The sequence below is a fragment of the Mirounga leonina genome, unplaced genomic scaffold, assembly GCF_011800145.1.
Source record: "Mirounga leonina isolate KUSES-001 unplaced genomic scaffold, KU_Mleo_1.0 Mir_107, whole genome shotgun sequence".
Classification (NCBI taxonomy): Eukaryota; Metazoa; Chordata; class Mammalia; order Carnivora; family Phocidae; genus Mirounga; species Mirounga leonina.
The window spans coordinates 2713579-2738593 of record NW_023270233.1 but is presented as its reverse complement, the minus strand read 5'-3'; the positions used below and the strand labels follow the sequence as shown (position 1 = coordinate 2738593).

Sequence of the window (25015 nt, the reverse complement as noted above, 5' to 3'; positions counted from 1 at the left end):
ATAAAAATCACTAGTATTTTCCTTTTAACCCATTCAGAAGGTGCATAATTAAGTAGTATAGATTGACTTACAAATTAAAGTTGAGAAGAGGAAAAAATTGAAAGAAATTTCAAATGGAGATGAGAGAAATGAAATTCAGTGAAAAGGAGGAAGAAGATGAACAGAAAGGAGAGCAGAGGCCCAGCAAAGTGCAGATGCCTCAGTCCTATGTGATCAAATCTGCCCTCTGAGACTATGGACTCTGAGAAACAAACTGAGGGTTCTAGAGGGGAGGGGAGTGGCGGGATGGGTTAGCCTGGTGATGGGTATTACAGAGGGCACGTACTGCATGGAGCACTGGGTGTTATACGCAAACAATGAATCATGGAACACTACATCAAAAACTAAAAAAAAAAAAAAAAAAAAAAAATCTGCCCTCTGCATAATCAGTGTTCAAGAGATAAAAAAAGAACGAGCGTCACTAATTCTTACTTCTGAGTATTTGATGTTTGAAGCCTCCAGTAGAAGAGTTACTTTGAAAATGTACATAGTCAGAAAGCCCAAAGACCTCTGACCTCCTCTCTGTGATAGTGTAGGGTGGCCCTTGGTTTGGTGATAGAGGAGAGGCCTTGGAACGTATTTAAGGCAGAAGCTTTGTGGAACTGTGGACCGGATGAGCAGACATCCAACCTAATGAGAAAAGGATCTTTCCCAAGAGGCATGGACAAAGAGAGGTCACAAATATATGGCTTTTACAACAAAGGTTGACTACACAGCCTCCACTAAAACCAAGATGTATTTGTATTTAGAATAAAATATTATATCTTTGTCTCACAATATTTTTTAGCTCTTAGTCACTTTAACATACCACTTAAATTGTTCATATCCTTGGTAACTATCAAAGGAAAATCATTGGTAGATTATTCACAACATAGATGCAGTTTAAATCAGAACATGATTCTTAAAAACTATACTTATGTAAGAATTTTTGAAACCAGTTAAATGATAAATGAGAAGGATGCATATATGAAAATGTATGTATTAAATAAAAACACAGAATATATATGTAGACTATATAAATAAATATGAGGTCAACAATAACCTTATCATAATTACTAGAAAATCAATTCAACAGACATCTATCATGAATAAAAGACTATACCAATCACGACTGGTGGGAGAAAGAAGATTAAAGAAAATAGTTCATTTCCTCAAAAAGGGTATACAGACACATTAATAATGAACACAAGACAACTGGTGATGTTGTTCTCTAACAGGGATACAGAATACCATGTTAAACAGGGAAGGGCAAGATTAAGAAGTCTTCTAAAATGAGTGGGATTTGAACTGGATCTATTGTAGAAAGGCTCAGAGATTGACAGGAGGACTTGGAAGGGAAGAAAGTCATTCCTCACGAAGGAAATAGCTTGAGCAAGAGCACAGAGGTAAGAGAGGGCATGCTACTTCAAGAATTGGCCAGTGCTAAAACATGGGAAGTGGGATGGAAATAAAGGTAGATGTGCATTAGGGCTTTGTTGGGAGATTTAGGGTATTGGTTTTATATACTATATTACTCTGTAGTATTAACCATGTGCTTAGATGCCCTGAGCAATTTTGATCCTAATTCTTGAAAGTCTGCCAGGTATCTCTTATTCCATATAAAAATAGATAGTGGAATGCAACTGTTAAAGCATACTATGGCACTTGAACTTCTTGGCAGTTAAAACTAATGAAGGGAAAGAGGAGGTTACTGTCCCATGCCACACTGTGTACCAAGTGATTTTACCTATGTCATCTCATTTAATCAAATAAGATCTTTATTAGGACTAAGTTAAATAATACATGCAGTGTGCCAAAATAGAGTACGTAAAAATATTCAAGAAATGCTGATTCTTTGCTCTCTTGTAATAATCAGGTAAGATTATATTGTTTTACACATTTTTTTTTTTTAAGATGAAGAAGCTAAGTTTTAAGATTTTTCAGTTATTAAATCTCAGAACCAGAATCCAAACTAGTTCTTTCTGGATCCATAACCCATGTTGTTTCTAGTATATCATATTGTTTGTCAGTGGAGAAATACTAAGTCGGTGTATAATAGCAATTTACTGAAGATATTTCTCAAATTATAATTTACTGAATAAAACCTGGATTATTTGCTCTACCTTGGTTTTTGGTAAGGCCCAACTCACGTTTGAGGAAAATACAGAGGTATTTATACAGGGTGATTTCAGAGGTGCTTGCAAAAAAGCCTTTTGCCCCCAGAAGTACTTTCCCCAACCCTGATGGTTATGCCTGATCTTATTATACGACTCTCTCACCTTTAGCTAAAGGTTTTTTATCCCTATTTAAATGTAAGTGCCCTCAGAAGCGACAATAATACTGGTCTAGATCTAGGAATAGATATTTGGTAAGGAATAAGGAACTGAAAGAGCCTGGGGTAGCATTGGTTGGAGGAATTATGGTGTGGATAACCCTTCTAAATGGAGACAAGGCATGGGAGTGAGAGACTGGGAAGACAGAAGACAGATACCCTAGACTTGAGTAGATTGTACTGTAGAGACAAATTCAGTCTGTTTGTCTGATTGATCCAACCATAAAACTGATAAATTACTCTGTGACTTTCTGCTCAGATCAAAATTTGAGTGGGTACTCTAGAAAAGCAGGCAAAGTGGTACACTTGGACTGGGAAAAGATCTGTAGGCAGAAAACCAAACCAAACCAAACAACCAAAAGACAAACAAAAGAAACCTCTCTGCTAGAAATGGAAAAGTGGAAGGAATGTGAAGCTTAAATTTAAGAATATGATGGTAAACTTGGAGAGCAAATCAGATGTCATGAAAGCAAAATACAGGATGCTCATCATTTATGATTATTTTTAAGATGAAGCAAGATATAATACGAGCTTTGGACCCTATCTTTTTTTTTTAAATCTATTTTGACCTTTTCTCTTTAATTTACAGCTAGCTTAATGCTTTTGCATTTTAGTGTAAACTAATAAAGACCCCACACATCTCTGTGTGTTAGACCATAAAAAAAAAACAATGTGAAGCCCGTAAAAATATATGTAGATTTTTACATTTTACTACTCAGTCCTCCCTGTAAAAGTCCATAGAACTAAGTGCATGCTGCCTTTTAATGGCATGAGATGGCTGGATTGGGTGCCACAGGCTGGAAGAATATGTTGCTGGCAGACTAGAATTTAGCTAGTAGAGGGCTATCCTAAAGGTAAATCACTGGATATCATTTCCAGATAGCAACTGGAGATATATAATTGGGCTTGAGAAGCCTGTGTGGGTGGGGTATGAATTATTTTAGGCAGTCCTATAAAGAAGGGACAAGATATAGGATTAATGGATGAAAATTTTAGGAAAAACAGTCAATCTAAGAACTCTTCTTACATTGAAAACAAATAAACAGACAAAAAAACCCTACATACCCACTCCTGGCACACAAGGGCTTAATTATACAAAAATACACACACTTTGTAATGAAACATGAATTATCACCTTATAGGATGGATATGAATTTTCTTTCTAAGCATCTACAACATGCCTAACTTGGCCAGCCAGACTTAAAACACAGTATACTTATGTAATATGGCCTTTATTTACAGATCATTAATTATTCTATTTAGCCATCATTCAGTGATGTTACCTAACCTTCCATTGGATAAATGGCAGTACCGCAACGAAACAGTTATGCCTTTTCACTTTAAAATTTTGTACAGGGTGCCTGGGTGGCTCAGTCTGTTAAACGTCTGCCTTCAGCTCAGGTCATGATCTCAGGGTCCTGGGACTGAGCCCCTCATCGGGCTATCTGCTCATCAGGGAGTCTGCCTCCCTCTCCCTCTTTCTCTCTCTCTCTCCCTCTCAAATAAATGAATAAAATCTTTAAAAAAATAAATAAAATTTTGTACAAATTGTGCAAAGCCCCTTTCATAAATCAATGAGTACAAGCCAACACTGATCCTAAAGTGGTTAGTTTTTAAACTCCTTAGAGAGTTTTCACTGTTGTGATCTTGTCACAGGTGTATTAGAGATTTTAAAGTCACTCTACTACTTCAGTCTCAACATGATATACTCTACAAGTTTCCTTTAAATATTCTTGCGAGATTCTGGTTGATTGCTTCAAATGGAGAAGGGTAAGCATATTCCTTCTTTCAGAGTGTATAACAGATCAATATTAATGATAAGAAGCAGTTTTTAGGGGCACCTGGGTGGCTCAGATGGTTAAGTGTCTGCCTTCGGCTCAGGTCATGATCCTGGGGTCCTGGGATCGAGCCCCACATCAGGCTCCTGGCTCAGCAGGGAGCCTGCTTCTCCCTCTCCCTCTGCCTCTCCCCCTGCTCATGCTCTCTCTCTCTCTGTATCTCTGTGCCTCAAATGAATAAATAAAATCTTTAAAAAAAAAAAAAAGAAGCAGTTTTTAGCTACGTGTGGGGACCACCCAGCTGAAGCCATGAATACCACATGCTAGCATAGCCTCACTCTCCTATAGCCTTACTGAGGAAATTTTCTTTTTACCCTCACTTCAGTAATAAGTTTGAGCCCCAAGAGTGCCAAATAAGGATTTATATTTAATTGAAGTCCTTTGCTTTTTAGTGACAATATGTATTTTATATCCTGGATAGATGTAATTAGTATGCTGAAGCTTTAACAGAAATTGCTTTTGCTAAATGTAGTATTTGCCTTATCATTTTATATGTGAGGACCCCCAAATTTGCATTTTACCCCTGAGAAGACAAAATTCTGATTGTTGGTATGAGTGTTTTTAAGTTGGTGAAATGTACTTGGACACTTCCATATATAAAGTCCTATATTTTGTTTACTAGGAGTTAATTAAGAAGGAAAAGAGTAGGCTTTAATACTTTGCTAACCTGTGATCCAACTATATTTCTTCTTTCTTCTATTGAAAATCAAAGATACTGAAGAGGTGATTTGTAGGCTGTAGAGGAAAGGGAGAGGGTCAGCCAGACTTAAATTTTGTTTTATAGTCTATTTTTTTTTTTAAATTAGAGATAGACTTACTCTTTTGAGTGAGAGGACCAAATTGTGTTGGTTTATATGAGGGAAGACTTTTTTTGGTGATATAAAACAATTTTTGCATGTGTGTGAAGTAGGGAACAATTTAAGGGTAGGAGAAAGGTATAAAGGAAATTCCTTCTTGGGGAGTGGGGAGTGGGAGCCCCTGAAAAATAAAAAGAAAATATTGAGAATTGTCAAGAAAGTTATCAATTTTCATTACATTTGCTGACAAGGATAAGATAGAAGCTCTTTTACTCTTTCTTCAATAAGATGGATTATTATTGCATATGCGTTTTGTCAGTTATAAAATAGATTGCCTCTGCTTGGTCTTACACAGTGGCTCAGAGTTGGTGTCCCTGGAATTCTTTTCACATGTTCAGGAGACCTAACTCAAGAACATCCACCAATGATCCAGCATAAAATTCACAAATACTTTTTTTCCTCTGAAAAACCACCATCTTATCTCTGTTCTTCAGAGATTTCATAGAAACTTAGCTGTCAAAGAGGAACAGTTTGTCTACTTAAATTATAAGAATTTTGGAAATACATGTATAGCACATTTGATAATTCAAGCTATATAGTAGAGAGAGATTTGTGATGACATTGGTCTTTTTTTTTTTTTTTTTTTGCTGAAAGGCCAACAAAGAATAGTATTTCATTTGCTTAAGTGACTATGTTGTTACTCATTAAAAAAGCCTTTGTACTTTTATGCTTTTTTTAATCCAGTGATTTTCAATGAAAATAATTGATAAAGTCAGTATCAATTTTTATACTAGGAGAAGATTTTGTAGTATTCTTTGAGGAAAAAAGAGAAAGTAGATGTCATGTGATTGATACCTGGAATGTATGCTAATCCCACTGTAATGTGTTATGAGCAGTTACTTTTTATGCAATAATGATATCATCTTGCCATAAATGTTATATGTATAAAGTACAAAGAATGCTCAAAATATTAATACTCTAAAGGGAAATGACAATTAACCTATGCTGATTGAAAGTCCTTGCCAAAATGACCTGATTTGGGACAAAATTAAGATTTTTATTTACTTTGATAAACTTTTGCTTTAGTATTCTCTGGTTGGTATCTTTATGTCTATTGTACATTATGACCATTACTGATAAACTCCTAGACTCTAATAACATGGGGCAGAAAAAAACTGTGTTTTTATGGAAACTAAAGGTCAAAACCAAATTAAGTTCTAGACTGGCTACCAAGTCTCAGAATTCGTATTAATGTAAAATGGATTTGGTCTTCTGTAACATAGAAGTTAGTGATGTCTTTTGACCCAGGCCAGACACAGAACACCAGCAGCTGAATATCTCACTAGGTGCCCTTTGAAAAGAATAGGTTTTTGCCATTTGAGAGTTAACAAAGCATTTCTCAAATTTTGTTCTCCCAATAACCATATGAAGTCAATAATACATGCCCATTTTACAGATGGGGAACTTAAAGTTCAGAAAAGCTAAGAAATTTGCCTGAAATCATTAGATTAGCAAATGTCAAAGAAACTTGAATCTCTACCATCCATGGCTGTGATATTTTCCTCAAATAAACAAGAACTGCAAACTATGTTTATGTAGATTTTCTCCGTAGTATTTCTGTTTTATTCTACACAACTATGTAAAAGTCACCAATGATTTGGAGACAAGCAAAATTTGGGTCCAATTCTGTAAGCTATTATAATTAGATTGGGTGAACCCACTTTCACCTCTGTATTATTTTTTTATTAGTTTTCAAGAGTCATTTAATACAAGCTATTTAATTTCCATCAGTTCTGTTTCTCTTACATTTGTAATTCACATTTACTGATATTATTGTTCATATTTCTTGTGTCTGATTTTTAACGTAGGTAGGTAAGAGAGTACAAGTACAGAAAAACTTCATGGGTTTGCTACAGGTCCAGATACCAATGAGAATCCAGGGAAAAGGGAATAGAAGAAACAACACAGTTTCTGAGTTTTTCATTTCTCATGGCTCAATTCTCATTTGTCATATCTGGAACTCATATTGTCTTGGGCTTCATGGCTGGATGCTTGTTTCTGATGCTAGTCTAATCCACACATTAAATAAACTAAGTTCTCTTCTTGGTAAATGTCAAGGGAAGAGAGGATATTTCATGTACCTACAACATCCTAAAATCCCTTGCCAAATCTATGAATCTGACTCTGCATTATCCTTCCCCAGAAGGAGAGCATAATTTCATTATCTATGAATCATCACCTCTTAGACTATAACATCATTGTCAGAGAGCCTAATAGAACCAGCGTTCAGCCAGCTGAGAAGGGGGAGGGTTGGGGAGAGCACTGGGCAAAGCACAGGTCACTGGCATGATCAAGAAACTGGAGGGTTCTAGAGCGGAGGGGGAGGCCTCCCTCACCTGATAGCTCAGACATTCCTACTGACTGGCAAATAACTGATGCTGATTCTTTCAATATTAATACTGAAATTTGTTTTCCCCAATCGAAATTCGATTATATTTTGGAATCCTACCTATGGAAAATACTAACCCATTTAATGAAAATTTCAGAATATCTGGCCAACATTGATGAGTATAAATACTTTAAACTATTTCTTATCTATTCTTACTACATTATTACTTGCTCTTCATCTATGGACCCTTACTTCTAACTCCCAGAGTCATTTCTGTGGCCTCTGTCTGGGCTAATTACTAAATAAGTCCATATGCAAAATATACTTTAAAAAAACCACACTGTATGTTTCCCAGGGAGATGAATTAAATACAATCCAAGTCTGATTCACGGATGGAAAAATAGATGTTGTTAATCATGTTTATATAAGGATTCAGGATTAGAAAAACCGAAGAGGTGCATGAATAACTGTGGTTAGTCTAACCAGCCACTGGAGGTCACTGCTGCTCCACAGAAATACAGTTGATTGCCGGTCTGCTTAGTTGACTCACCAAATCAAGTAAAAAATGGTTTAAAATTTTTGAAAAAATGTAATGTCAACATTCTTGGAAAATATAAACTCATTTAAAAGGACTATATCTTATGTAAGTATTGCTTAGAAGACTGTAGCACTGGGACTATTCAAGCCGAGCTGTGGTAGCTCTATGTGTACTGGGGCTCATAAAAATGGGGGGAAAAACATGTAGTTCAGCGACTAAACTGCGTTTCTTCTCTCTCTGGTAAAGCATTCAAAGTACTGACCGAATCCATTCTGCATCGATGCATCTGTGTTGTATAGTTCAGTAGGTCAGGCTGTTTATTTAACTGTTGTCACCTTTGAGGGAAGTCAGGTACTTCATGTAAATTTGGAATAGAAAATGGAATACCAATGATATTTCTCTAATATGCCATGAGGTGGAAATACTTAATGAAAACAGACTTACAGCATGTAGTCCAGAAAGTGCTATGGGGTGGGGGTGAAGACAACAACTTTTGAACAGAAGAGCACTGACCGGTTGGCTTTGTCAGATTTATGATGGCGAACTAGTTATTGTCTAACCTACAAGAATTCTTTATTTGTGATCGGAATATCCTGAGCAATAGAGAAGCTTCATTCCCAAAGTTGGGGGGGGGAGTTCTTTTTTAAAAAGAATTCATGTCCTGAATCAAAATAACTTTTATAATCTAAGGAATTTTATTTTGGTTCTATTATTAAATTTATAAATTAAGTTAGGCACTAAAAAATGACCAGCCTGCAAAATGTTGGTCATTCATTTAATCTTATACGTGAAGTGGCTTTGAATTTTAGAAACACTTTCAATACAACAAACATATTTTATATATTCCAGTAGGGTCACAACAATGAGAATTGTAAGAATTAAAAAATATAAGTATAGATATGCCTTGCCTAAGTTTATTTGGTATCCATGACAAATGAGGCAGAAGGTCAAGTCAAAGAATAGAAATGGGCTTTTTCACTTTAACACTGCATTTAATTAATCAATCATCTTCAGTACAGATAAAAGTGAGGCTGATCAAAGAAATTTTCTTTTTGAGATGGAATATATATTTACTGACATTTTATGAAAAATGAGAAATTACAACTTCAGTGAAAAACATCACAGTAGGCTCAGTCATCCAGTTCATAGTACTGTAAGGAAGTATCTGCATTATTAATCAACTGGGAATCTGTGACTATTTACCATTAATAAATATACATTCAACAATTATTCATGGGTAAATATATCGTAGTTATGATGCTTTTCTGAACTGGCATCTCTTTTAAGATTTAATCAAAATCAAAGTACCTTGAGAAATCCATTTTAAATGTCCCCTTTCCTTTCGCTTCTCGGCCTTTTGGCTAAGATCAAGAGTAAATGTCCCCTTTCCTTTATTGCTTATAAAAGTATGATTTTTTATAGTCTGGCTTCCTTGCAATTATATTTCATGATGACTTGCCTAGATTTTTCCTGTCAGCATATGAAAAGCCTTCAAACTATATAAAAATCCTGGTTGAAAAAATAGCCATTCACTTTTTCTTTTTTGCTGCAGTGATTTTTGTTTTGAAAGAACAGGGATGTGGTTAAAGATATGGGGCTTGGCAAGCCAAATTAAATGAAACAGACTCAATGTTTCAATTCCTGATTTTTGCTCCTGCAACAGGATTGTTCATTTTGGAGGATGAGAGGATAAAATACAGACCACAGACATTTTTCTAAAATCTTAATGAAGTGTGGTCAAAGTTACTTAAATACAGAAGGTCTGATATTTGTGCTGCAGTCAATAAACTTTCACCTACAACAGAAAAACATGCATGCAGCTTGCAGATTGCCGACAGGGTCTGTACAGAATCATACTGATGGATGAGTTCACAGTACAGATGAACATAGGGACACTATAACGTCAGCAGTAGAAAAGCAAAAGACAACTGCCATAGGCTTGGTCTTTTTTCCTTTAAGATTTATTTTATACATTTATTAAGGTGTTATCAAAATCATTCTTTTCAATGAAGCTTTTGGTGGAAAGCATGTCTTGGAATGTGTTCTCTTTATACCTCCGAATGAAGTGTCAGTCATCAGGGGACTAGCGTGTTCAGGGCACATAATGGAACACAACAGGACAGCCGGACAAATCCCAGACAGAAGAAGAGACAGAGCTAAAGATTCCACTCACTACATTAGGGTCCTTGAAAGTGCTGGAAAGAAATTCTGGTAAGCTCCCAACCACATGCAAATAGCAAGCTGCCTTCCCATTTGCAAGCCTCATCTCTGAAAACTCCCTAAGGTGAGGAACAGTGGAGAAATCTGCCTCCTCAAATTTGCTTCTGGTTATTTAATTAATTTATTTATTTAGGCTAAATAAAGGCTAGGAGAAATTGACAGTGTGAAACCTCTAGTTTGATTTTCCAGGGATGGATTTCAGAGACAAGGCATTCAAGTCTAAAACTTTGTGTTTTTACCATCTCACGTTTTTCGGTTGTCTATTTGCAGCATTTTAACTCTTCAACACTTTTCCCTGGGCTCGCTTTCTTGTAATTCAGACACCTCTGGAAAATTGCCCGTGGTGCTTCTTTAACCCAGCACCATCTTTTGATAGTTTCCTGCAATTTTCTTTTTAAGCCAGATCATGTTTTAAGGCTGTCTCTAAATGTTTCTGTAATCAAGCATTCTCCTAGAATCAGTTCGAGCTCCCAGTACCTGGGATCATTCCCTTTTTCCTCGATTTGCCAATGAACAGCAAACCTTCTAGAACTATAGATTTGGTCCTACCAGAAGAGAAATAACAGCAGCTGTGGGGGATTACTTACGAAAGAAGTTTTATCTTAAAACAAGTGAGATATTAATGCAATCGATAAAGAGTCTTATACAATAGGCATTATATTGAACCAGAGTTCGAGCTTTGCATTGGTTGTGGTATTTAAATTTCAATGGGCTGATTATGTATGAGAGGAAAATGCCCAGTATTATGAATGTGCTAAAACGGACAGGGAAGGACCTTGCCAGGAGAGGGAGAGGGAATGGGAGGGGGCACCACATTCCGTTTATAGTCACCAGAGTTCAATAAAGCACCACTTATTTCCCAGCTTTTAAGAGCGCTTTTACCACAATGGTTCATACCTCACACTCCCTGGAGCCTGATTTGTTATAGGTGCAGGGTCCCGTCCCATTCAGCAGCATCTCGCTGGTCTCCGTGTTGGTGGGTTTATAATCTACATAAAATTCCTGGGTGCTGGGAGTCATTTGCTTTAGGGACTGTCTTTTCTTTTTCTTGTGCCTTCGCATGAGGGAGCGCTGCTGCAGCTGCTTCATGCTAGCAGGGTACCGCTTCCATGACACGTAGATAACGAGCAGGATGACGAGCACGGACAGGAAAAGGGCCACGCTCCCTGCGATGATTTTATGGAAAGAGATGTGCTCGGTGTCAGCATCGGTCTCTGGGCCGGGCTCCGTGGCTCCCACCGTGGGGGGCAGAGGGGGCTTGCTCTCATGCTTCGGCCTGGGGAGCTTAGGCTTAAATGTCGGCTTGGGGAGAGCCCTGGCCAGATCAAACCTCTCTGTGGTACTTTTGCCACAGATGCTGTAGTTCTTCACTGCATCGATCACATTTACTCCTTGCAGCTCTTTGGGACTGGCACAGATAATTGTATTCTCCCTCAGACCTTTAAAACTTTTCAGCCAGTTTACCAGGGAACAAATATTTCTGCTGCATTCCCATATATTCCCGGCAAGACTGATGTCATTGAGAGATATCCAAGAATCCAAAATCTCTTGACCAATAAATGTAAGCTTATTGGAATCCAGGTTGAGGCGCTGCAGGTTTGGGACACACTGGAAAACACTAGGTCCACTAAAAGCTTCAATCTCATTGCCTGATAAATCAAGCCTTTGTAATGAGCTCCAGGTCCAGGACATGGTCTGTCCTATGACACTGATTTTATTCCACTGCAAGTAAAGGTTCTGAAGGCTCACCAACCTTGGAAAAAGGGCCAGGTTGAGCTTAGAAAATTGATTGTGCTCCAGGTGAAGTTCTTTGAGTCTGATCATGCCAGCAAAGACATTCCTGGCTAAACTTCGGATCCGGTTATATCCCAGGTCCAAAAGTTCCAGATTGCGGCAGTCTTGGAATATTCGCACAGGGATGGTTCTCAGGGAGTTAGACCGTAAATGTAAACTCAGCAGCTTCCGCAAGCCCCGAAACTGTTCAGATCCCAGAGAATGCAGCTGATTATAGGACAGATCCAAGTTCCGTAAATTTGTCACAGGTCTGAAGGTATTGTTGAGAAAATAGGAGATTCTGTTGGAACTCAGAATCAACTCTTTGAGTCTGCGAATCCCATTAAAAGCATTCTCATCAATATTGCTGATATGATTATGGTCAAGGTACAGCCAGGTGAGCTGGTTGAGCCCTTTGAATTGATTATACTTAAGTTTTTGAAGGCTGTTATAGCGAAGGGACAAACCTAAGCAACCAGCAGATATGCTTGAGGGTATCTCCTGTAATTTCTGAGATTCACAATATACCATTTTGCCTTCACACCTACAGCCCTTAGGGCATCCTCGTTCGGCAGAAGAAAGCATTGTCAGTAAGACAGTGGGGGCTATAACCAGTGCTACAGCTGATCCGCTCAGTAGCCTAATTACATTGAAACCTGGAAATAAAAACAACTTGGAAAAGTTATCCCCCCACAAAGGAATTCATTTATTTTCAACCAAGCAAAAATAGGCATGTATTTTCTTTTTTAAAAAGTTTAAATCTAGATAACAACATTTAATATCAAATATCACCTCCTTGACATTTAAAGAGAATTGTCTTTAGGGTTTTTTTTTTTTTTTTTAATAGTTAAGCAAGGAAACATGTCCACTAAGCAATTGAATTTATAGTCTTAAGCACAGAAAGGTAATCTCTAAAATAATTAAGGCAGAATTACAACACAGACTAGAGGGTTTTGTTTTTGTTTTTTGTTTTTTTTTTAAGAAGGAAAGAAGAAAAATGACAAAACATACCCATCCTTTGTATTGTTCAAAGGTCGTCCTTAGGTCTTTTGCTTTGGCTTAAGGGGCCACTTGCATGACAGCCCCTGTCAGCTGCACTGTGAGTCAGGGCTCACTGACACCCAGGAAGAAAAATTGGACCCCTTGGGAGATGGACCGATTTTGGAACATTATTCTTTGCCAGCCACGCAGAACACTCCAAGAACAAATAAATTCCAGCACCGCATTTGTAGCAAAACATCAAAAATCTTCCTAGGTAATAGGATCTTCGTGGATATTACGTTTTTGCATCTTTACAGTTTTTTGGGGGGGGTGGTGTTAAAAAAAAAAAAAACAACTGGCTTCTATAATTTCTTCTTATCGGAAAGCATGATGTATTCCTCCAGGCAACGTGGGGCTACCTGAGCTGCCACATCTGTATTCCATAGCCCAGCATTTCTGGTGGTGAGCACCCACTTCAGCCACAAAGCTGCGTTGGAGCCCAGGAGGCAGGAGAGCCGCGTACCGCACACACGCTCAGCTCACTTCTGCAGACTGTCATTCTGAAAGCTGCTCGGACTGTTGCTTTGGTTTCAGTGAATGCAGTCTTATGTAAAGCTGCCCCCAGTGGTGAAGAACATTATGGGCATGTGCAGAAATGTCTCTCTTTTATCTTGCAAATGAGCAGGCTCTCTGCTGGAAAATGAATGATTCTTTTGGCTGGCTCAATGGGAACTGAATAGTCACCCTAATCAATAACTAGCAACATTTTCTGTAATTTCCAAGTCTTGTTTTACAGTTTGGCAATGTCTTTATTGTCTGCATCCACTTAATCGCTAAACATGTACTGCCTAGAGTTTTCCTGGAGCTTTACATTAAGTTCACAGACCGAATGTCAATTTTTCTTAACCTCAACGTAGGCTTTGGGCTGAAATTTATAAAATGACTTATTGAGCTTTTCACAGAGAAGCATTAACTGCCTGCCCATTTGACCTCTTGGAGTCACAGTGATTATATTACGCAAGGTGTCTCAGGATGCTAAGACACATACATTTTGGAATAGAGGGGATAACTAATGACATATAAATTGATGTGTCCAATAGCTTTTCTGGTTTTCCTACAAAAGACATAATTGGTTTAATGGCTTATGGCTTGGTTTGTTGTTTTGGCTGCTGTCATTTGTTTTTTTTTTTTTGTATTTTATTTATTTATTTTTTATTATTATGTTATGTTAATCACCATACATTACATCATTAGTTTTTGATGTAGTGTTCCATGATTCACTGTTTGCATATAACACCCAGTGCTCCGTTCAACACGTGCCCTCTTTAATACCCATCACCAGGCTAACCCCTCCCCCACCCCCCTCCCCTCTAGAACCCTCAGTTTGTTTCTCAGAGTCCATAGTCTCTCATGGTTTGTTTCCCCCTCCGATTTCCCTGCCTTCATTTTTCCCTTCCTACTATCTTCTTTTTTTTAACATATAATGTATTATTTGTTTCAGAGGTACAGGTCTGTGATTCAATAGTCTTACACAATTCACAGTGCTCATCATAGCACATACCCTCCCCAATGTCTATCACCCAGCCACCCCATCCCTCCCACCCCCCACCACTCCAGCAACCCTCAGTTTGTTTCCTGAGATTAAGAATTTGTTTCTAATTAGAAGAGAAATAAACAATTTTTAGTGCGAGTAAAAGAATCAAGAGATCATTTGGTCCAGTTTATTGATGCTGCTGCTATTTATTGCACTAATAATGTTTATTGAGCACTTCCTAAGTGTTTTAAATGAGCGATCTTATTTTATCTTTAAACAATATTATGATGTAGGTCCCTTTATAACCTTCATTTTAAAGATAAGAAAACTGAGGCTTGGAGAGGTAACTTGACGAAACTCATGCAGCGAGTAAGTGGCAGAGCTGAGATTCAAAGCCAACTCTCTCTTTCTCTTGGACCTTTAACCACTAGATGATCCTGCTTCAGCAGCAGTGTTGTCTTCATCTGAAAATGAGTCAAGTGAAAATTAGCCTGATTAGGTTACTGGGTCAAGGAAGTTGTAATATCAATCAATCCATCAATCAATCTTGCTTCCTAGGTTTGTATAAACTTCTTTGGTGTGATTCTTTGAAAGAAGTATTATAAAACCTAATGAGAAGCAATTTAATCTAGTGATTAAGAGTGTGGATTTTTGCACCTAGGATCAAATCCTGGCTACAAATTGCGAGCTATGTAGACTTGAATAGGTTACTCATCTTCTCTATGCCTCATTTTCTCTTCTACAAAATAGGTATGGTAACAAAAAAACATTTCATAGAGGGTTTGAGAATTGTCAACTTAATATCTGTAAAGTACTTAGAATAGTGTGTAGCACATAATAAACCTGTGTTAGCTGTTATTTTAATATCAACTTTACTGTATTTGCTGTCATTGCATATTGTTTAGTATTGCATATTGACTATAGCGACTATCATTAACTCACAAAGAACCTCTTCAACGAACATTTTATGTTGTTCACAGTGGATTTCTAGGATTCACTCAGTCTTACCTTCTTTTAATAAGAAAACTTCCTAAATCTCCATCATCTCAACTTTGTCTTTAAAATGAATCTTTTGGTTCTGTGGACCAAAACTAGTAATTATTGTTTAATTCTTTCTTCCCTAAAGCAGAATATGGTAACATCTGTCCCATAGAGAAAATCATTTTGTTTAAAGATAAATAGTATACCTTAAAAAGTCTGCCTTGTCAGTCTTTGTCAGGCAAATTAGCTGTGGAAAACCCCAGAGAACTTTCACATTCTCTAAGGATGAGAAATTTGGTAGTTGTTAGTCTTGACAATCAAAAGGGTCCCACAGAAGTAGTACGATGAGAATCACCAATTCCTCAGATAGTATGGTATTGAAAGGGCAGTGGTTCCTCCCAAATTATCCATGCTATTAATGCATATAAAACCCCCAGAGAGCTTGTTAAACATATATTTCTCAGTCTTTCCCTCAAGATTCTGATTCATGGGATGGTAGAGGCTGCACTTATCCACAGACTGATAGACAAGGAATTTTAAGAAATGCACTGTAAGGGAGGGATTAAAAATAATAAATTTCCTCCTACTTGGAAGAAAGGATATAAAAATTTATGATATTGTGATGCAAGTTCCATGAGGACAAAGATAGTGTTTTGTCTACTTCAGTTTCTCTAATACCTAGAAGAACACTTGACACATAATAGATGCTCAGTTATTGAATAAATACAGTTTTATGGGGGTCACAAGTACATTTGATGGGGAACAAAGTGGTTATGTAATGCTAGTCTTGTGCATATGGGATTGATCTCTGCAGTTCCTGAGCCAATGATATTGGATACAATTTTGGAGAAAGTGTTCTTAAAGAATGTGTGTAAAATGGCAAGAAACTAGAAAGTGGAAACATTTAGATGGTCAGCAAGTGATCTCTACTTTTTATGTAGACATCTCATCTTCATAGTTAAATCATAAATTTCATAAGAACAGTAAATATACTTTTGAATCTTTTCTTTGACATGTTACAGCTTTTATCATCTAACATCCCAAATGGGACTTGACAACTTGTATCTATTAAAAAGTACTAGAGGAAATCATATTTATAACTTCTCTCTCATATCTCTGTTGCTTGAGAGCCTCTGATTTTTCTCCTTACTTTCCTTGCTTCTCCATGGAAAATAGCTTTTGAGATGTCTGTTTTGCCAAACAGCTGCAGAGGGCTACTCTACAATGGCTGGAGGCCCCATCAACTTTGTGCTGCTTCTTTTTCCTTCATTCCCTGGTGACCAGAACACAGATGAACACTGAAAATGTAATTCCCTCACTCTGCTTTTCCTGGGAAAAATTTTGGATTATTTATGGTGAATAACATTCTTTTCTGTGTTTCACACCTTGTCCTTAGGTTTCAGTCATTTTTCTGATACCTTGGCTTCTGAGCTTATCTTGCTCCATAGTTCTGACTTCACCCTCACTTTCGCATTCAGTCTCATGATTGATGTTTCCTCTTAATATGGATCATTGGTTTCTTCCTCAATAGTAATGAAGAGCCATTCTCGTCCTGGGTCTGACTCCAGTTACTCTGTGTGGTCCCTACCTTGGCACTAGCCCGTAAGCTGGCATCACCATCAGGTCTGTCTGGGTTCAATGAAGAGGGGCTAGCAGAAAAATCCAAAAATAAAATAATACAGTTCAAAGCAGACCGAATACTTGAGACTGCAGAAATTAGCCCAAAGACATAGAGTCTTTTCTTTTCAAAAGAAAGAAAAAAGCCCTTTATATTCTAAAATATTTTAGCAACTTGCTATTGTACTTTTAAAAGTTTGTCCTCCTTTTACTTGTTGCCTATAGCAAGATGATTAGTTCTGATTTGCCTTTCAATAGAACCAAAATTATACTACATTATGTATTTAAAATTCTTTTGCACTTACCACTGCATACAGAATAAACCATAAACTACCTGACAAGTTAAATGATCCCAATGAATCTAGGACTTTAATGATTTATACAATTATGAAATGTAGTCATGTACCTAAAGACTTTTGAAAACTGTACGTATGTACTTTAAATAGCTATTCATATTTTGCTTAAATTGGGTAAACAAATTCTAACTAAGTGTATAATGCCCAACTTCAATCCACTATGAAATGAATGGCCAAAAAAACTTAGAAAATCGGGCTTAAAGAAGATGTACTGTTATATTAACATGAGTTGGCCCCAGGTATTTCATTCATTTAACAAATGCATAGTTTGGGTACCATAGATGCTGTTCCAGACACTTGGAATACATCAGTGTGCAAAACAAAGGTCTAAGCTTATATTCTAAAGGGATGACATGGACAAAAAAACCCCATATAAATAGTATATTATTAGGTAGTATGTTTTATAGAGAAAAGAAAAGTGAGAATATGGAAGATTGGGAGTGTAGGGGGTGAGGTAAATTGTAATTCTACTTTTTAAAAAGTTTTTATTTAAATTCCAGTTAGTTGACATACACTGTAATATTAGTTTCAGGTATAGAATTTAGTGATTCAACCCTTATATACAACATCCTATGCTCATCAAAATTGCACTCCTTATCCCCATCACCTATTTAACCCATCCCCCACCCACCTGCCCTCTGGTAACCATCAGTTTGTGCTCTATAGTTAAAAGTCTGTTTCTTGTAATATTAAATTTTGGGATGGTTAGGGCCACTAAGAAAGTGGTTTGAGCAAAACCCGGGAGGAGATGAGGTTGTTAACCTTAAATGTATAAGGGGAGTGTCTAGTCTGAAGGCCCTCAAGTGGGAGATCATATGTTCAATGAGTTGCAAACAGGCCCATTTGTCTAGAATGGAGAGAGTAAGGAGTAGAGGGATTGGAGATGAAGTCAGAGAAGTATTAGGTACTAGGTCATGGAGGGCTTCTTATGCCATTGTAAAAACTTTGGCTTTCTTCTGGAGAAAACTGGGAACCAACTCAAGATTTTGTTCGGACTAAAGATATGATCAAGTTACCTATTGAAAGGATCACTCAAACTGCTCTTATGGGAATAAACTCAAAAGGGACAAGAATAAAAGCGGGGAGGTCAGTAAGCAGGCCATTGTACCAATCCAGGAGAGAGATGATGGTGACTTGGGCCGGTTCGGAAGCAGTGAAAGTGATGAGAATTGTTAGTTTTTGGATATATGTTTAGGTAAAACCTACAGGAGTTTTCTAATGGATTAGAAGTAGAGGTATGATATGAGGAATTCTTAATCTCAGGAAACAAATTGAGGGTTGCTGGAGTGGTGGGGGGTGGGAGGGATGGGGTGGCTGGGTGATAGACATTGGGGAGCATTTGTGCTATGGTGAGTGCTGTGAATTGTGCAAGACTGTTGAATCACAGATCTGTACCTCTGAAACAAATAATACAGTATATGTTAAAAAAAAAAAAGAAGAAGATAGCAGGAAGGGAAGAATGAAGGGGGGGAAATCGGAGGGGGAGACGAACCATGAGAGATGATGGACTCTGAAAAACAAACTGAGGGTTCTAGAGGGGAGGGGGGGTGGGAGGATGGGTTAGCCTGGTGATGGGTATTAAAGAGGGCGCGTTCTGCATGGAGCACTGGGTGTTATACACAAACAATGAATCATGGAACACTACATCAAAAATTAAAAAAAGAAAAAAAAGTAGAGGCATGAGATAGAGAAATTAAAGATGATTCCTATTTTGTAAGTCGAGCAACTAGAGGGATGGTAAAGCCATCAGAGGCTTCTTTGGGTCAAGTTTTGGTAATAGGATCAACAATTCTCCAGAGTAATTTATAAATAAACTTTGGAAACACCAAAAAAAAAGTCAACACATTTGAATTAACTTTAAATTTGGCTCTCACTTTTCTTCAGTTTTGTGAGACTTTAATTTTTGAAAACATCTTCTTGATAGTAGATCCTATCACCTAATGTATTTTAAAATACAAAAGACCATGATATATTTTACAATATTTTGTAAAATGATTAGCAAAATTAGCCACTAAACAACAGTAACATGGATTTTATTCCGATGGCCTAGACAGAGGCAATGTCTTTGCATATGGCCTTGGAGGACAATGGAACCAGAAGCTTTGGTGAAAACTGAAAGTTACATAAAGACCAGATATGGGAACATTTGGACTAAGTGTACTAGAAAATAAATTCAGTGCATCCAAAATGTCCTTCTAATTTAGAGAATGATATATACTTTTTATTGTAAAAGTCAGTTGACATTTGGAATTTAGAACTGATTCTGGCCAAACTTCTCAGGGTTTCAGTTTGCCTATTTGCAAAATGGGATTCATAAAACCTGTGTTATGAATCCCTAAGGCTTTTATTTAGGATCAATTTCCATAATTTATGGGTAAATACTTTGTAGACTATAAAGTGGTATAAAATGTTTCTGGAATCAGAGTACCTATGAGAAAATTAATTTTCTTTAATTCTGTCTAGGGTCTCTGGTCATGAGCATATACTGCAACAAACATGTACCAAGGGACACTAACATGACCAAGAGTGGAGTCAGAATTTACCAATATAATAAAAAAAATTTCTCTAGTATTCCCTTTCTACTACACTTTTAATACCACAACCATTTATTATACAGCATACATTGTTGACATTCTGTATTCTAACTCATGAAGTGCTTTCACCAATAAATGCATTTGATTTTTTTGTTGTTGTTTTTTGTTTTGAAGATTTTATTTATTTGAGAGAGAGAAAGAGAAAGAGAGAGAGAATGAGCAGTGGGGAGGGGCAGAGGGAGAAGCAAAAGAGGGAGAAGCAAACTCCCTGAGATCATGACCTGAGCCCATGGCAGACGCTTAACAGACTGAGCCACCCAGGCGCCCCATTTGATCTAGATATTGTAAAGAGCTTAACCTTTTTGACTCAGTTACCCTATCATGTGGTAGAGTTGTCGGAATGCTAACAAAGATTTCCCTATAGCTATGAATATGAGTGTCTTTATTTCTAGCTGTTAGAATACTCATATGCATTTGTACATTTGTAATTTTTTTTTAAAGATTTTATTTATTTGCAAGAGAGACAATGAGAGACAGAGAGCATGAGAGGGAGGAGGGTCAGAGGGAGAAGCAGACTCCCCGCTGAGCAGGGAGCCCGATGCGGGACTTGATCCCAGGACCCTGGGATCATGACCTGAGCCGAAGGCAGACGCTTAACCAACTGAGCCACCCAGGCGCCCTGTACATTTGTAATTATATCCTGATTTTTCATAAGAGCATTAACATGTCTCTGAAATATCCTTAGTTTCCATCTGCTTGCTTCAAGGGCTCTATTAAAAACCCTGTTTGGTCACATATGGTTATGAGTGAACATCCCTGACTTAAATAAATAGATAAAGGAAGTGCCGGGTCTGACCATTAAAATGGTCTCTCAGTGTCTTTCTGAAATGAAGCAAACTCCAGTGAGTGAGACCTTATAAGGTTATCGAGCACATGTCCCTGAAGGTACATCGATGCTGTATCACCAATCTACATTTTCAGGTTTCATTGCATTCCTCACTTTACTTTCTTCAGAAATAGCCCTAAGCTAAATTTGGGGATAGGAAAAAATAACAGACTCTTAAAGAATAACACTTAGTGGAAGACTTCTGAAGACTGAAAAGACTACATGACTTGGAGGAAATAATCACTTATTTTTTCAGTGGAAATTTAAAAACATACACGAAAGTAGAGAAAATAGTGTAATAAACCTCAACTTCAACAATTATCAATATTTCGCTAACTTTTTTTTCATCTATCCCTGTCCGTCTTTCCACATACACACACCCCTTTTTTTTTCCTGGAGTATTTTAAAAGCACATCTCAGAAATCATGTCGCTTTACCCATATATATTTAGTATGCAACTCTAGCCAATAGACTTTTAGTTTAACCATCTAGCATTATTGCATCTAACAAAATTAACAGTAAGTTCATAAAGTTGGTTTGTAGTCAAGATTTAAGCAAAGCACAGATATTGCGTTTGTTTTTCATGTTCCTGAAATCCCTTTAATTTTTCAATGCCATTAATTTGTTGGGAGATGCCAGGTCATTTGGACTTTATCTTGTTCCATACTCTGCATTTAGTTGATTGCTTCCCCTTTTGTCATTTAACTTGCAAGGAGTAAGTTTTAATGACACGTATGTTAAGCAAGGATCCATTTATTAATTTAAGCAGGATATCCAGCCCCAAAGGATACGTAGGACATCTATTTACTTTTGGTAGCAAATCTAAGACTTGCCAAACTTTTGAGTAAACTGAGACTTAGAGCTCAGAAAAAAACAAATGTATTTCTGTTTTGTGGTATTTATACTACCAAGGAATTCAGTAATGGGTCAAATGGCAAGTGTGGGTGTGGGAATTAATATTAAGGTGTCGTGAGTCTATGTTGGTTTAATGTTCATATTTACCAGTATTTCTGTTGACCACTTTCCATCACACTTGCCCATAGTCAGCAAAAACAATTATTTGATGTTCCTTGATAAACAAAACTAATTTTTGTATGGATGTTGAGGTATTCTTCTAACAAAGGCTCAAAAAATTCCTTTTAAGAGAATAGAAATCAAAAGTCACTTATAATCATTTATATTGAGAGAAATCAGTTTTCTAGCTTTTCATTTAGAAAAAATTCCACGAAGGAATTTGTAAGAATGAGAGGCACACTGTAAAATTTACAGTCCTGTGTATATATTCCCAAATTTCTTGTAATTTCTTGCAGTAAAACAGAGGAGTTTAAGAGTAACTATAAACATCTCTTAACCAAATTTGCACCTTTAATATTTGATGTTCTACTTTGCATGTGTGGCTGTGCTTTGAATATAAAGCCAGTATTATTTAAATGCTATCATAATAAACATTTTTCTATATTTGCTTCACATATATTCTGATGTGACAAGAATTTTTAAAGTAAAAAATTCTGTTCTGGCCCATTTTAGGTTGCTTTAACAGAATACCACAGATTGGGTGGCTTTTAAACAACAGCAATTTATTTCTTACAGTTCCAGTGTCTGGAAAGCCTCCAGATTCCATGTCTGTTGAGGGCCTCACATGACTCAAGGACTTTTATATAAGGGCACTAATCCCTTCATGAGGGTTCTCCCCTCATGACCTAATCACCTCCCCAAAGCCCCACCTCCAAATACCATCACATTGGGGATTAGATTTCAACATATAAATGTGGAGGGGGCACACGAACATTCAGTCTATAGCATTTCCTATTGTATTTCTAAAGCATTGTATATAACATTTTCATTTGGTTCCACTAGTATATTTTAAAGTCTGCCTTCCTGACAAATATATCAGTATTAAGGATTAAATTCCCCAGCCACCAGGTGGGGAAAGATAATAGAAATCTTGATTTGGATTAAAAACCATAATGTCCCATTGGTTAATTTTATTTTTGTTTTTGAAACTGTAAGTCTGATATTATTTTATTTTATGCTGCTGACCTAAAAGATATGAAACTTTTGAGAGAAGAGAAACTGCATAGGTTTGCAATGTAGTGGCAGAGAATAGGAGCCTGTGGGTCCTTATATTACACTAAAATGTATCCGTCTATTTGGGGACTCTCTTAAACTAATCTGGAGATACCTTCTGTGTGTTGTTAATTCGGATTGAAGACTAGTTCCCTTAAGAGTGCCTGGCAGGCGACGGGGTGGGATGCTTAGGAATCTCCTGTGGCAAACAGCAGAGCCCCCATGTGGCAAAATTGTGACTCAGGCAGAAATTGATTTAGTCCCTGGAAGCAAATGCTACAGGTCCTTAAGAAAAGTAAAATTTCTTTATCTGGTCCTGGGTTGAGAATTTATTTATTCACTGAATATCTGTCAAGCTCTTCCGCTGTTCTTTGTGCTGAGGATACAACAGTGAGTAAGACAAAATGCCTACCATCAGAGGACTTGCATTCTAGTTAATGAGATAGTAAAAAATAAACACCATAGTCACACACAGCAATGCCAACTAGAGATAAGTGCTATGAAGACAAATAACAGAGGATAAGGGGTAGTGACGTTTCTATAGAATAGTCAGAAAATCCCTTTCTGATGACTTCACATTTGAGAGGAAGTAGGAAGCAACTCATGTGACTTTCTGTTCTCTCTTCCGGATTTTCACTCATCACCTCCAGCATTTTTACTGTGGCTTCACGCAGCCACTGCTCCCCACCTCCCACGCCCCCACCATGACAGGTCAGCCCCAGAGAAGGCATGTTCTCTTTCTGGAACAAGTAGCACAGCTGAAAGTTTACACAAAATTTGAAATTTTTTTTTATTTATTTTTTTTAAAGATTTTATTTATTTATATGACAGAGAGAGACACAGCGAGAGAGGAACACAAGCAGGGGGAGTGAAAAGAGGGAGAAGCAGGCTTCCCGCTGAGCAGGGAGCCCGATGTGGGACTCGATTCCAGGACCCTGGGATCATGACCTGAGCCGAAGGCAGACGCTTAACGACTGAGCCACCCAGGCACCCCGAAATTTTTTAAAAAATAAGAGACTTCGGAGATCACACAAAAAGAACAAACAGGAAGATAACTCACAAAATGAATCTTACACCGAGCTGGCTTTCTTAGACTCAGTTTTCTGATGAGGGGTCAGCGCCAGGAATATTTGCCCCATCAGACCCCATCCCGCCCACGCAGAGACTGTTGAGTCCTCATCATGGACATCGAATCCTCATACAGCAGCCCCACGATTCAAACAGGAGTTTCACACATGCAATAACTTTCCTCCAAGTACCTCCTTACCTCTTAGTGATTTTTCTCTCATCTCCAGTACTTTGTCCTTGGATGCCTATAGTAACCAGTTCTTTCTGGATATTTTTTCCACTTATCAACAAATGAATTCTATGGTATTAGCTGATAATGGGTTTAGAGTATTAGCTTTCTCAGTGTACTTGAAATTTAACAGGTAACTGAAAAATGGAAAATATTAAGGAATCGAGAACTGAATTTTATGTACATAGTTTGAGAAGCAAATATGAGAAAAAACTTGTACTGAAAATATCCGTACTTGCTTCTCCTTCTCAGCTTCTTCTCACCAGTTACTCTTTTCAGAGTCAGTGACTATTTTAGCTACTATTTTTTTCTCGTAATATTTCTGAATTTTATTGATATTTTCATTTCTTGCTATTTTAACTGAAGATTAATATCATATTTTCTCTTACTTTCCTACTTCTCATATTCATACAGTATTAAATAAATAGTACTTAAGATGACTATGTAAGCAATGATGCTGCCAGATTAAGTGGTATACTGGATTATGTTCACATTCTCATTCAATTTTTTGTTTTTCTTGCATTTAGGAATTGTTTCTATTTTCTCTCTCTCCCTGTCTCTCAAATTTGCTTAGATTTTGTCTGTACATAGTGCTAGTTGTTTTCCCCAATATTTTAGAGATTCTTCAGGTGCTTAACTTTTCCAAATAGTCCATTCAGATAATGCCTTCCTTTTGCAGCACTCTGTTTCTCTAATATCTAATATGAGCTTTATCTAATTATGGCTCTTAACCTAGTATTCCCTTCTCCATTCTCCCCTTTCCTGGATCCCATATATTCATTTTCTTAGTTTACCACTTATTTTATTGAAACATATCCACTAGTAGATTCTAAGAGGTACATTTGATATACAAATTC

The 25015-nt window shown here is 37.2% G+C and overlaps 2 protein-coding genes across 2 annotated transcripts in view; one reads left to right on the top strand and one right to left on the bottom strand.

Moving 5' to 3' along the window:
- Positions 1–25015, top strand: part of LOC118018595 (catenin alpha-3-like) — a 1827095-nt gene that overhangs the window by 781909 nt on the left and 1020171 nt on the right. The window lies entirely within an intron of this gene.
- On the bottom strand, positions 10680–12595 carry LOC118018480 (leucine-rich repeat transmembrane neuronal protein 3; the record flags this gene model as incomplete). The annotated part of the gene is made up of 1 exon (XM_035017025.1): positions 10680–12595. A coding segment is annotated over one exon (1572 nt), but the record flags the coding sequence as incomplete, so codon positions are not given.